The sequence below is a fragment of the Glycine soja genome, chromosome 19 (genome assembly GCF_004193775.1).
Source record: "Glycine soja cultivar W05 chromosome 19, ASM419377v2, whole genome shotgun sequence".
Classification (NCBI taxonomy): Eukaryota; Viridiplantae; Streptophyta; class Magnoliopsida; order Fabales; family Fabaceae; genus Glycine; species Glycine soja.
Genome location: NC_041020.1, coordinates 39143454 through 39157965, shown reverse-complemented (window position 1 = coordinate 39157965; position 14512 = coordinate 39143454). Strand labels below are relative to the sequence as shown.

Genomic DNA, 14512 nt, shown 5'->3' with positions numbered 1-14512 from the left:
TAAGGTTTAAAATCGTTTCTTAACAACCAGCTTAACTTGACATGACTCTCGTAATATGACATGTGATTTCCCCAGCAGTATACTTTGATGTTGGTAGGGGTTACCTGTTGATGATTGCAACAATGATTTAACTTAAACCGAGATGGGAATTATATCATTCATTATTAATTGGATTGGCTGTATATCAATAAGGACTGAGAGAGTTAGTTATGACATGTGGCTCTCGGTATAATCTTTTCTGGATTCGTTATATTTATCTCATTCATATTTATCATGAAATTTAGCTATTCGCTTTCGAGGATTTTTTTTTCCTGAAATAAACGGGTAATCTATCGTTCTTTCTTTTTTTCTTCAAACAATGTCACCCTCGTTAATGAATACTATTTCATATCTCATCATTCGCTTCCCACTTTTTTTTTTGTTCATTTATATTTTAATTATGCTGTGTTGCTGCAATATGAGGTGATATACATCTCCTAATTGTGCATCAATCATCATTCAATTATTTTCTCCCCTTCTTGATACAGAAAATCAACGTCATTGTTTCATCTCCCTTCTTTCTCTATTAGGTGATGCATGCCTTTTATCACCATAAAGGGATATCAAAAGATATTAAGACACTCACCCCCTCCCCATTAAAGGGATTTATTTTAGTCCATATATTCCACTTTAACAAGATCATTTATTTATACCAAAACATGACCTAATTTATAAATATTTTAATATGATAAATGTTAACAATAAGACGTTAGTTTCTGTTTTTTGATTAAATGTATTTTTCTGTTTTGATTAATATGGTTAACTGTTGGTCTATTATTTAGGGATATGGTGTCATGTGTTTAGAAAACCACCCACGGACTCATACGTGGAGTTAATGGGTGCAGAATCAGGTTTTTTGTTTTTTATTGTAAGGCTATAAAGCCTAAAGTCTTTATTTTGAATGAATAACACGATATTTCACAAAACCAAAGAAAATCTTACCTTTGTGTGAGCGTGCCTGTGAAGTGAAAGAAACCACCAACCCCCTCTATGAAAAAGAAGAAGAAACATGGAAGAATCAAACAACAGCAAATATGTGCAACCTGCAATCCCTAGATTTGATGGGCATTGTGATCATTGGGAGAAACTCATGGAAAGTTTTCTTCGCTCTAAGGAGTATTGGCATTTGGTAGAGCATGGGATCTTAGTTGTTACAAATAAAACAACTGCAGCTGAACTCAAGGCCATGGAAGAACAACAACTAAAAGACATGAAGATAAAGAACTATCTATATCAAGCCATCAATCGTGAAATTTTAGATACTATCCTTAATGATAATACGTCCAAAGACATTTGGGACTCTATGAAAAAAAAATTTCAAGGGTCTACAAGGGTGAAAAGATCACAATTGCAAGCTTTGCGTCGAGAATTTGAAATGCTGCAAATGAAGGAAGTTGAAACAGTGAATTCATACTTTGCCCACACCTTTAAAATTGCTAAAAGTATGAAGGCGTGTGGAGAAAGCATGTGAGAGAACATTATTTATGCCAAAAATCTTGCGGTCCATGATTCCGAAATTTAATTATGTTGTGTGCTCGATTGAAGAATCCAATAATTTGGACACTATGACAATCGATGAACTACAGAGTAGTCTTTTAGTTCATGAGCAAAGGATGGTGTGTCATGAAGAGGAGGAACAGGCATTACAGATTACGCATGAAGATAGGGGAGGAAGAGCAAGAGCAAGAGCAAGAGGTTCTTTCCGTGGCAGAGGAAGAGGGAGATAGTCAATCAATAAAGCTGAAATTGAATGCTTCAAGTGTCACAAACTTGGACATTTTCAATATGAATGTCCTACCTGGGAAAAAAATTAAATTATGCTGAGGTGGAAGACATGATAGATTAGGAGGATGAACTCTTGCTAATGGCTTATCTTGATTTTAAGCAAGGAATGACAGAGGAATGGTTTCTCGACTTTGGGTGCAGCAACCACATGAATGGTAGCAAAGGCTGGTTCTCAGAATTAGATGAGAACTTTAGACATGCAATAAAACTTGGCAATGACACTCGAATAGTTGTAATGGGGAAAGGAAGTGTCTGGTTGAATGTTAATGGAATCACACATGTAATCTCACATGTGTACTACGTTCCAGAACTGAAGAACAATTTACTAAGCATAGGACAACTCCAAGAGAAAGGTTTGTCTATACTAATTCAGAACGGGAAGTGTAAAGTCTCTCATCCTGAAAGAGGACAGATTCTGGAAATAGAAATAAAGGGAAATAGGATGTTTGTACTAACAGCTACCAAGGCACCCTTGAATTCAACATGTTTTCAGATGGAACTAGAGGAAGGGTCACAGCTTTGGCACAACCGATTTGGTCACTTAAGCTACAGATGTTTGAAGACACTTTCCTCCAAACAAATGGTGAATGGACTGCCTACTATCACAATTCCAAGAGAGATTTGTACGCACTGTTTGGCTGGGAAGCAGCACTGAAAGCCTATGCCTAGGAAAAGTCTATGGAGAGCATCAAACAAACTTCAACTTGTGCATGTAGACATATGTGGACTTATCAATCCAATATCAAGCAACAACAAAAGGTATATTTTGAGTTTCATAGATGATTTCTCCCGCAAAATCTGGCTTTATTTCTTGAATGAAAAATCAGAAACCTTTTCATTCTTTAAAAGGTTCAAGGTGTTGGTTGAAAAGGAAGCTGGTGTAAGCATTGGATGTTTGGGGACAGATAGAGGAGGTGAATTCACTTCAAATGAATTTGGTGAATTTTGTAAAAACCATGGCATACATAGGCAGCTGACTGTAGCCTACACACCTCAGCAGAATAGAGTTGCTGAGAGGAAGAACAGAACGGTTATGAATATGGTGCGATCTATGCTGGTTGGAAAACAAGTTCCTAAAATATTTTGGGTCGAAGTTGCGAGGTGGTGTGTTCATATTCTCAACAGAAGTCCTACAACAACTGTACAAAACAAAACTCCCGAAGAAGCATGGAGTGGAGTGAAGCCTACTGTTGATTACTTTTAAGTATTTGGATGTTTGGCTCATGTCCATACCAGATCAACATCGAGTAAAACTGGATGATAAAAGCAAGAAATGTGTTCTCCTAGGAGTAAGTCATGAATCAAAGGAATATCAATTATTTGATCCTATCAACAAAAGGGTTTTAATCAGCAAAGATGTGGTTTTTGAGGAACAAAAGGGTTGGAATAGGAAGCAAAATACAGAAGAACATCAACAGGATACTCTAGAGTGGGGAGATAATGAAGAGTATGTGAGTGATTCCAAAGAGCAGTCTGAAGAAAATGTTGTGGAAAGTATTGGTGCTCAAGAAACCGAGGATCAAAATGAAGATGTTGAGAATGATTCTACAGGTACTGATACTTATCCTAATGACTCTCATATTATTAATTAGGAGACTCTAGTTGAAGGGAGGGTTAGAAGGAATAGGAGAGAACCATTTTGGTGAAAGATTATGAAAGAGGAGAAGGTCTATCAGATGATAATGGCCTAAATGTAATGATGGTCACCAAGGATGACCCAATCTCATTTAAGGAAGCTATTAAGAGTGAGAAGTGGAGAAATGCAATAATGAAAGAGATGGAATCAATAGAGAAAAACATAACTTGGGAGCTTACTGATCTACCAAGAGGAGTAAAGCCAATTGGAGTCAAATGGATCTCCAAAACCAAATTTAAAGAGACTGGAGAAATAGACAAGTTCAAAGCCAGGTTAGTAGCTAAAGGGTACGTGCAACAATATGGAGTGGATTACACAGAGGTATTTGCCCCGGTGGCCAGGCTTGACACAATTCTCTTAATACTTGCTATAGCAACACAGTATAGCTGGAATGTATTTCAGCTAGATGTGAAGAGTGTCTTTCTTCATGGTGAACTTAAAGAGGAGATCTATGTACAACAACCAAATGGTTTTGTGAAAAAGGGTGAAGAAAAGAAATTGTACATGTTAAAAAAGGCACTTTATGGCCTTAAACAAGCACCAAGAGATTGGTACAACAAAATAGAGGCCTATTTTGTTCGAAATGGATTTGATAGATGCCTTTGTGAACATACACTGTTTACAAAATCAAAGGAGGGAGGTAAAATTTTAATTGTAAGTCGCTTTGTAGATGACTTAATATATACTGAAAATGATGGAAGTATTTGTGATGAGTTTAGAAGATCCATGATGACAAAATTTGATATGTCCGATTTAGGCAAAATGAGGTACTTTCTTGGTATTGAAGTTATGCAAAATTCAAGTGGAATCTTTATATGTCAAAGGAAATATGCTCAAGAAGTGTTGTCATGGTTTGACATGGAAAACTGTAATGCAGTCAAGAATCCAATTGTTTTAGGCACAAGATTGTCAAAAAATGATGCAGGAACCAAAGTTGATGCAACTCTATTCAAACAAGTAGTTGGATGTCTTATGTATTTGACTACAACTCGGCCAGATTTAATGTACGGAGTATGCTTGATCAGTAGGTTTATGTCTAGTCCCACTGAATCTCACTGGTTTGCAGCCAAAAGAATACTATGGTACTTGAAAGGAACAATTGAACTAGGCATCTACTACAAGAAAGGGGGAAACGCAAAGATTGTAGCATATTCTGACAGTGATTTTGCTAGGGATATAGATGATAGAAGAAGTACTTCTGGATTTGTATTTTTATTTGGCTCTGGAGCAGTCTCATGGTCCTAAAAGAAACAACTAGTAGTCACATTATCCACCATAGAAGCTGAGTATATAGCCGTTGCCTTTTGTGTGTGTCAATGTATTTGAATTCAAAGAGTGTTGGAGAAGGTGAGCCTTGAAGAATAGAAGAACACATTGATTCTATGTGACAACAATTCCACGATACAATTATCAAAGAATCTAGTGTTTCATGGGAGGAGCAAACATATAGACATTAAATTTCATTTTTTAAGAGACTTAGTGAAAGAAAGAACGATCAAGTTACTATAGCTCATAGACTCAGGTTGCTAATATAATGACCAAGCCACTCAAGTTAGAGCAATTCTCAAAGCTGCAGAGGATGTTAGGCATGTTGGAAGCTTCAAAGATAAACTAAATGCTACTGCATCTAGTTTAAGGGAGGGAATGTTAGCAATAAGACGTTAGTTTCTGTTTTTTGGTTAAATGCATTTTGTTGTTTTGATTAATATGGTTAACTGTTGGCCTATTATTTAGGGATATGGTGCCATGTGTTTAGGAAACCACCCACGAATTCATACGTAGAGTTAGTGGGTGCACAGTCAATTTTTTTTTTTTTTTTGATTGTAAGGCTATAAAGCCTAAAGTCTGCATTTTGAATGAATAACACAAGATTGCACAAAAACAAAGAAAACCTTACCTTTGTGTTCACAATAAATAGTTAAATTATATCATTAAAATTAAAGTGTATTTCATATATTTTTTTAAAACGATAAATAATATTAATATAAATAATCTAAGATGTTATGTAAAATGTTATTTTTCATGTTAAGAATTTTCCCTATTCGTATATAATTATTAAAATATAAAATTAAAAAATACAAAATATCAAGTCAAATCAAGACAATCATCAAACAAAATTGTTCTCAAAATATATTTTATCTAGCTCATTTTGTAAAATTCAAATATATCAAAATTAACTTCGAGAAGAGAAAAAAATGAATAGAAAAAGACGGATTATGAACACCTGGATCATAAGGTTTCAGATGATGGACCAACCTAGCTTTTGGTTGCTTGTATTGACTTTGTGAACATATATTGGCTTTAAAGGTGAAGTTTTTAACTGCTTGCACTATCGACTTTATACATTGATATGCTTTTCTCTTTGTTTTGAGCAGAAGTTGGATAGGTCCAACCAAGTCAAGCTCTCCACCTAAATGAAAAATCAATGCTAATGAATATCATATACAGCTTGTGAACTTACCGACCGATGAATATTTTATGATTCTCTTCACTTGAAAGTTGAAATTGACTAGTTGATGGCATTAAATAAAGAAAAATGAACACTTCCCATGGGGACAGAAGGATAATGGGACTTTATGGTAATTTTACTAATATTCATCTATTCAAATAAGCCAAGTATACCCAAAAATATAAGGTATAAAAGAAGAGATATGTTATAGTAATTACGCTAGTATTATAATGTGACTTGTTTCACAAATTTAAGTTTACATTACATCACATCATATATATTATTTTCACTCTCTTTCCAAATAAGATACCTACAACCTTAACAAGCACCGCTGCACCAGCTTTCTTTTCTAATTAATAATAACGAGGCAAAATATATATCCAGTAAAATCCAATTTCAAGTTCCATTGATTGTCGGTTTCTTTTTTCTCTGGCAACAATTGAAAGGAATTTAAATGCACAGTAGGTCGCAAATAACGATGCGCATTATTAAAAAATTTCAAACTGAACAAAAAAAAAAATACTATGTTGCTAGATTTAATTTAACATTTGAAAAACAGGGAGGTTGGCAGATCCAATTTAATCAGATTGTCTCTTCTTTGGTTCTGGAAAGTCAAATACGCTTGTGTTTTTACATGTTAAAAATAGGTTACATTACAATACTTAAAAAAGAGGCTTTAACTTGAGTACCCTTGATACGAAAAAATGTGTATACCCTACAAAATTGCACAGGAATCTTCCAATGCTCAATGTCCCTTTTTTTTTACCACTTTATTGTCCTCCAAAAAAACAAATGGTCCCTTATCAATTCTCAGTGTTTTAAAAAAAAATGGTCCTAACCTATCTGCTATTGGATGCTCCCAATCAATTGCATATAGCATTGAATATTGATGCTCATCAACCTTCCCCTCTAACCCAATTGAAAGCATCCTTCTACCACCTCTCTCTCTCACATCATAATACCTCAAAGGACAATCATTATTTCACAAAGGTCTTCCAAAGAAGACTTTCTTCACAGAGCCAAAAAATTTGGAGTGAGAAGTGAAGGGGAAAAAAAGAAAAAAAAATATTCATTTTTTTTTTATCATTAAGCAATGGTAGTAGACAAGCACACTAGTACTCACTGTTGTTCATTGTGAAATCATCATCATCATGGGTTGCTCAGCCTCAAGAACCATCACCATAGTGGCCAACAACAATAACCAATTAGAGGATCCATCTTCTGCTTCTCTTGCTTCTTCTTTCTCTTCCTCTTCTGCCTCACACAAATCCATTAACTCTACTTCTTCACCAGCAGCAGCACCAGTTAGAAGAAGAGCTCTTTCTCTCCCAATGCCTCTTGTTCATCACCCTCCCATAAAAAAGGGTGACACACACCACCTTGTCTCCCTCACCTCCACCACCTATGGCTCCCTTCTCCTCATTGACCAAAAAGACCCAAACTTGACCCAAAAAAACCAACCCCGCCTCACCAAAACCTCAAACCAAACTGACCCAGCACACTCACTCTCCCCAGACTCAGTCATCAACACTTGGGAACTCATGGATGGCTTAGATGAAGAAGAAGAAGAAGAAGAAGAAATTGCCAATGCCAAGAAGAAGCCTCCTTACACTTCCATTTTGGACAAACCAAGTTCATGCAGGTACACAGCATTTGATGGTTCTGCAAGGAAGAAACTGCTTGATTCCTTTGAATCACTGAAAACTTCACAGACAGCAATGGAAAAGGAAAACTCTTCTTCTTCTCCAGCACCAACCAAGAAGCCACTTTGGCAGCACTTATCCGAGGAAGCTTTGCTTGCTAAGTTGGATCCGAGTGTGGCTTGGAGTTACAGAAGAGCATTATCATCAAGGAATCTAGGTAGAAACACCTTATCTAGAGATGTAAGGTCAATGGGGTCTAGCCCTTTGATATTTCATTCTTCTTCTTTTTCATTTGGTAAGAACAATAGTTTGTGCCGTTTGTCTGGCACTGAGGACAGAATAGTGCTTTATTGCACTAGTTTGAGAGGGATCCGAAAGACCTATGAGGATTGTTGTTCGGTTAGGATGATTCTGAGGGGCTTCAGGGTTGCGGTTGATGAGAGGGACATCTCAATGGACTCGTCCTATAGGAAGGAGTTGAAGGATGCTCTTGGTGGAAAAGCAGTGACATTGCCACAGGTCTTTATCAGAGGGAGGTATGTGGGGAATGCTGAGCAAATGAAGCATCTGAATGAGTCTGGAGAATTGGCAAGGCTTTTGGAGGGTTTCCCCACTCAGGATCCTGGGTTTGTGTGTGACAACTGTGGTGATGCCAGGTTTGTGCCATGCCCCAATTGCAATGGTAGCAGGAAGGTGTTTGAGCATGAGGAAGGAGGGTTGAGAAGGTGCCCTGATTGCAATGAGAATGGCTTGATAAGATGTCCAGGTTGCTGCCCATGATTGGTGGAAATTAGTCATCTGAATCAGGTATACCCCGATTCGTGAAGAGTAATTTCTAGAACTACTGATATCCATTTAAGAGATAAGTATCTCTTAAGGTATATTTTTCAGTGCCCAGAAAGCCTATGGATCGAATTCCTGACCACAAGCTTAAAAAATGATTAATTATCTGTCAATCATATCACATCATATTGATAATGATGTTCTTGTGTTTGTTTATTGGAGTAGAATTTGTCATTATAAATTTTGACAACTACCAAGAATGCACATTTCAGTTTCGTCCTTTGTTTTTAGTTAGTACTACTTTCAGCTGTTATTTGTTTATGTCAGACTTTTGCTTTATTAGCGTTTAATTACCCTTGTGAACAGCAGAAAATAAAAAACTGACAAGGTTATGTATACATGCTTAATTTTCTAATGTCTAAGTGTCTGAGCTATGAAGCTATGTTGCGTGTTTTTTCTATGGCATAATATGCAATTATCAAGGAGGAGGCTAGTAAAAGGTCACTGTTGAAAATAGTGAAACCAATAGAACAAACTACAAGGCCTTGAATGAACAACCGCACTTGTGCACACCATGATTTTTAGCAGACACACACAGAAGTTGCAATATTGTGTGGGGTTGCTGGTTTTGGCATTGTGTTTCCGTGTTTGTGCTTTGTCAGTTTCAGCTAATATTGGTTATTTTTTATCATAGGGTCAATATCATAAGACTGACCCATGTTGCTGCAATTGGTATAGCCTTCACGTTCACGGCATTGGGTGTGTTTGGTGAATTTAAGAAAATAATTCACTGCATGATAGGCTAGTTTAAACAATATTATTTGCCTATAAATATATATAATATATGAATGAATATCCTGTTTGATGCAATAGTTAAACATGTTAACTTCAATAGTATGACATTCAACTTTTCACATGGTGTGTAGAGGGGTCCTTTATAAGACCATCCTAATCCTAATGACGTTACACAGAATCTTGCCAGTGAGGCTCATATTGTTGACATATTTAAGATTGAGAAATGTTGGTGAAAAATCAATGAGTTAAATTCAGTAGAAAAAACTAGGCTCTTACAAGAAAAAAAAAAGTTGAATAAATGTTGTAAAAAACATGTAGAAGGTCGCCTGCATATATGATTGAGTTAAAAGTAAGTTTTCACATATGAGAAAAGTAAATGTACTAGAGTACGTGTTGGGGTTTCTACCAAAAGGGTAATTTCGTTTAGAATTTAATAAATGGAAGTATTTTTGGAATTAATTTTCAAATGGGTAAGTTTTAACAATTTTTATGAATTCTGGGTATGAAATCTAAAAAAAAAATTGTGACTTCGTTTCTTTTTTCTATACAGTGAAATCGTAAAAAATTCAATGATTTTTTTTAATTATTTATATAAATCCATAAATTTTTCACAACTCCAAAGTCGTGATTAATTTTTTTATTATAATTAATATTTTTTTAGAATTTACAACTTTAAAGGTGTTCATATAATAATTATAATTAAACTAATTATTTATAATTTGTGACTTTAAAGTCGTTTTAATTATAATTTTATATTTCAATGATTAATTCTTTTAAAATTAAAAAAAAATTATAATTAAAACAACTAATTATTTTATAATCCAACTACTTCTGTTTTTTTATACTTAACCATTAATTATTATTTTTAATTAATATTTTCTTAAACCAATAATAATTAGATAAAATGAATAAGAATTATTTTTAGATTATTAATTTATATTGTTTAGATTCTTTTTTGTTTTTAAATTTAACAAATAATAATTTACAAAATAAAATATAGAAAATATTAAATAAAATAGGAGAAAAATGAACTTACACTAGACACACACTTATGTACATGATGGCATGATAGAAAAATAGAATATTAGAAACACAACAACATAAAATATAAAATTATAGAAGAAAGACAACAGCATTCATTGTTTGTTTAAATACATTTTTTATATTAATAGAAAAGTATGTTAAAAGAAAAGAGACATGAGAAAAATGAACTTAGAGTTATCGTGCACGCCAGCATAACAAATTTAAAAGTCGTAAATTATTATTATTATTTGAAAGACTTTAAAGTTATAAATTATAAAAAAAATATTAATTATAATTATTTTTAATTTTAAAAGAATTAAACAATGAAATATAAAATTATATTAAAATGAATTTAAAGTCATAAATTGTAAAAAAAATAGTTTAATTATAATTATTATTTTAATGACTTTAAAATCATAAATTATAAAAAATTATTATTTATAATTATTTTTAATTTTAAAAGAATTAAAAAATAAAATATAAAATTATAATTAAAATAATTTTAAAGTCATTTAAATTATTTTTAAAAAAATTAATCATGACTTTAAAGTCGTGAAAATTTACTAACTTTATATAAATAATTAAAATAAATTAAATTCATTAGATTTTTTACAGCTTCACTGTATAAAAAAAAAAATCCAAGTCATGAACTTTTTTATGATTTTACATTGAGTACAAATTTTAAAACTTATTCTCATTTAGGGATTAATTCAAAAAATACTCTCATTTGGTAAAATCCAAATGAAACTAACCCCTTTTGGTTAAAATCCCACGTGCGTTATAAAAGAAAAACAGCAGCTCTTCGGTAAAAAATCCAATGCAGAAAAAGATTCCTTATGTTTCCTAAGTATGAAGGATACACCTTGAAATTTATAATTTGGACTAAAATATATTTTTTATCTCGTATAAAAATATAAAAGTATAAATTTTGTTTTTATAAAAAAAATTATATATTTTCATTCTTGTTAAATTAAAATATTTTTTTTTATTGATGTCCATACTTACATGTCTCTCTGTGGTTTATGTGATACTCCCTCATTGGTCTAATTGGCTACTATTCTTCATCTTTGGGGTTAAAAAATCTCACAAATTGAAAAGAAAAAAAAGAAAAAAACTGTCACAAATTAATTTTCAAACCCCACATTTGATAATCTTCTTCATCTTCTTAAAAAATTCGAGCAGCGGAATGAACACACAGAGAGAACAATAGTGCTCATCCAATCTCCTTGCTGTGGTTGATGAGGGGTCGAGACTCGCCGGACCAGGGGAGGGTGTGAAGAAGGAGGTGCTACAACAAACACTGTCAATAGGGAGAGCTTCGTCATTATCGTTCTCCCTCTCTCTCTCTCTCACTTGAAGCTGCTCTGTTCAGTTTGAGTATCACAACAAGTGTTCGTTGTTATGGTGGTTGAATATTTTAAGATAATTAGAAAAACTGGGGTTTGAAAATTTGTGATAATTTTTTTTTTCAACATTTGTGATTAATCCCCGGGAAATTATAAGAATAGTAATTAAAAATTAGCCCAATGAAAAATTGACACGTATGTAAGACAGTGACCCGTAAATATGGACATCAATTAAACCTAATTTCAAATGAAAAAATAATATTTTTTAATTTTATGAGAATAAAAAATAGATAAAAAATCTGCAAAGATAAAATTCATATTTTAATAATTTTAAATATATATATATATATATATATATATATATTTCAACATATAAAAATTTAATTGGAATATAAGTGCATTTAAAATTAAGCTCTATTTATTAATTGATGTAAAATCTAAAACAAGTCACGGAAATTGAATCCAACAAACCGAAATTCACTCGTACAAAGTTTCATTTATAGAATTATTATATAATTCATATTTGTATAAGTCAAATTATAGGAAATTTACAGATCAATTTATGATCTTTGTAATTTCATAATTTCAATTATGTTCTATTAGAAAGTTTATTAGTTTATCATTTTTTAATTATAGGATTTTCATTTTTCATTTGATCCCTCTAAATATTATAACCTTTCCTTTTTTTTCCCCTTCTAAAATATGAGCCTTTTATATGATTCTCCTAATAGCACGAGTTTTTCATTTATTATCCTATTTAAAGGGATCAAATGAGAAAGTTGTGATATTTTAGGCAGACAAAATGAAAACAAAAAAATAGGAAAGATTATTTTATAACAAAAAATTGATCGATTGAATCCATTAAAAAACAAAACAAAAATATTTATAGAGCACTTATTTGAAAAAAAAATTGAAAACTAAATGGAAAAAATATTTTTTTTAGAAATATTTTTTATTTGTAGGAATTAAACTTAACTATTATAAAATTTACAGCATGTATATTACTTTGTTTTAGAAACTAAGTCTATTTATAATTTAGAAAAGATAATTGATACTTTAAATTAATCATTATAATTATTGTTGCAATTTTTTAGACTTAATCAATATTAACAACATTTTATATTGATATTAAAAACATTTTTTAAAATAGATATAAAATTTAAATCATCCCATCTGCTTCAAAATACTTTTAATGGAATTAGATGTCATTATTCAGTAAATAAATTTTTTAGTAATTTCTAATGTTTTTTAAATGATACTTAAAATAGTGTCTTTTAAAATATTAACTTATAACTTTTAGTTTTTTATATTTTTTAAATTTTATTCATAAATTAATTTTATAATAAAAATATTCAAATATAAATCAAATCATTTCAAATTTAATTTCAAACAAAATTAATTTTATTAAAAATCAATATTACGCATACTCATCTAAACACGTACTTAAGAGAGATGAGATCCGTTATACACATCCCAGAGAGAATGAGAAAGTAGAACCCAAAATTTTCTCAAGAGAAAAAGAAGTCAAAGTCTTCTTTTCTTGAATATGTGCATTGTTCTTTGTAGTTTTAGTGTTATCCTGAATAAAAAAATTATTTTTTTCACTTTCAATTCATATAACTATTTTTGAAAATTTTAGTTGTTAAAAATTAATGAATATATTATAGAAAATAAAAATAGAAAGTTAAAATCATTTATATATATATATATATTATATATAATTTTTAACTGTTATTTAAAAAGTAAAGTGTATCTCTTTTTATTATTATTAAAATGTATCTCTGATTCATCGTTTGAAGTATACTTCAAATCACTTTGCTAACCTAAGTGTAAGACTAGGTACAGGACTCAGCACCTTGCTGATCTCTTCTTCCTCTCCATCTATTTTCTTCTTGTTATTATAGTTCTTGGATGCCTTTTTATTGGGTTGTCACCCTTTACTTTCAGTATATTTTCAGAAAGATCTTTCGTGTTAGTTACTCTTTTCTTAATAAACAAACTTCCGAACGTGGCAATTTGTTAAATTAAACTGATAGATGTCAGTACATAAAGAAGAGCAAGATACTAGTAACAAGTAACAGCATGAGCTTCTTCATCCCAGCTTATGCTTTTCATGGTTTAAATTACTCAAATTTTTTAAAAGTTGTAAGACAATCATTATAAAAACAAAAAATGTGATAAAATGAATAGAAACGACGAAAGTAACTGTTAACCATTGAATGTTCGAATTCTCTATCATAGATTGCCCCAGACTCATAAAAAAAATCACTGATAACTGATAATGTACCTTTATCAAGAGGCAGCATAACAAAAAAAATATTACAGAATTGCGGAATAGACAATCTTTATCTTTTTCACTTTTGTCTTCTCACTTTGAAGAACAGAAAAACTCGTCCGTTAATAAATAAAATTAAGAGATAAATTTAATAAATCTTATGACATATATACAAACTACATAATAATTTGTTATTATAGTAGAGGGTTTTCTCGGGTTGACTTTTTAGAAGAGTTTCATTTCTGTTCGTATCAAATCTATAGTTGAGTAGTCCAATCTTCTTTCTCTTCTGATATTGGTCTGATCTTCGATCTCTTTGCTTTAGTGTGCGGAGAGATACATATAAAAAATGAATGAACTTCAACGACGCTCAAAGTATTTATGTATATAAGATGAGTAAAGTTAAGTCAAAGTATTTATGTATATAAAATGAGTAGTAATGTACCTCTTTATTCTGTAAAGCACAGAAGGAGGAGGTTATAGGTCACTAACTATTCATTACCCATTTATTGAGTATCCTTTGGTGGAGGTTGGGTCATGTCATGTTCGAGTATAGGACATATATTCGAGTAAGCATATGACCTATACTTACAATTTCATTTTACAAAAGCATGTTCTTTATAACTTATTACAAAAACATGCATGAGTACTGCTTGGTGGTTTGGGCCTATGGGCCCGGCCCAGAACATTATGGAGGGTTGGTCCCAAAAAGGTGCAGTGCAATTTAAAGCAAAGCGT

General features: G+C 31.9%; 1 protein-coding gene across 1 annotated transcript; it reads left to right on the top strand.

The window, feature by feature from the left end:
* The first annotated feature begins 6725 nt into the window (after positions 1-6725).
* On the top strand, positions 6726-8747 carry LOC114398313 (uncharacterized protein At5g39865-like). The gene has a single exon (XM_028360501.1). It carries the CDS (start codon positions 7061-7063, stop codon positions 8330-8332), a length of 1272 nt encoding a protein of 423 aa, XP_028216302.1. The 5' UTR covers positions 6726-7060; the 3' UTR covers positions 8333-8747.
* Positions 8748-14512: the final 5765 nt, after the last annotated feature.

What these genes read in the sequence shown, in the direction of transcription:
- LOC114398313 (XM_028360501.1), top strand. Translation starts at nt 7,061, where the DNA reads ATGGGTTGCTCAGCCTCAAGAACCATCACCATAGTGGCCAACAACAAT.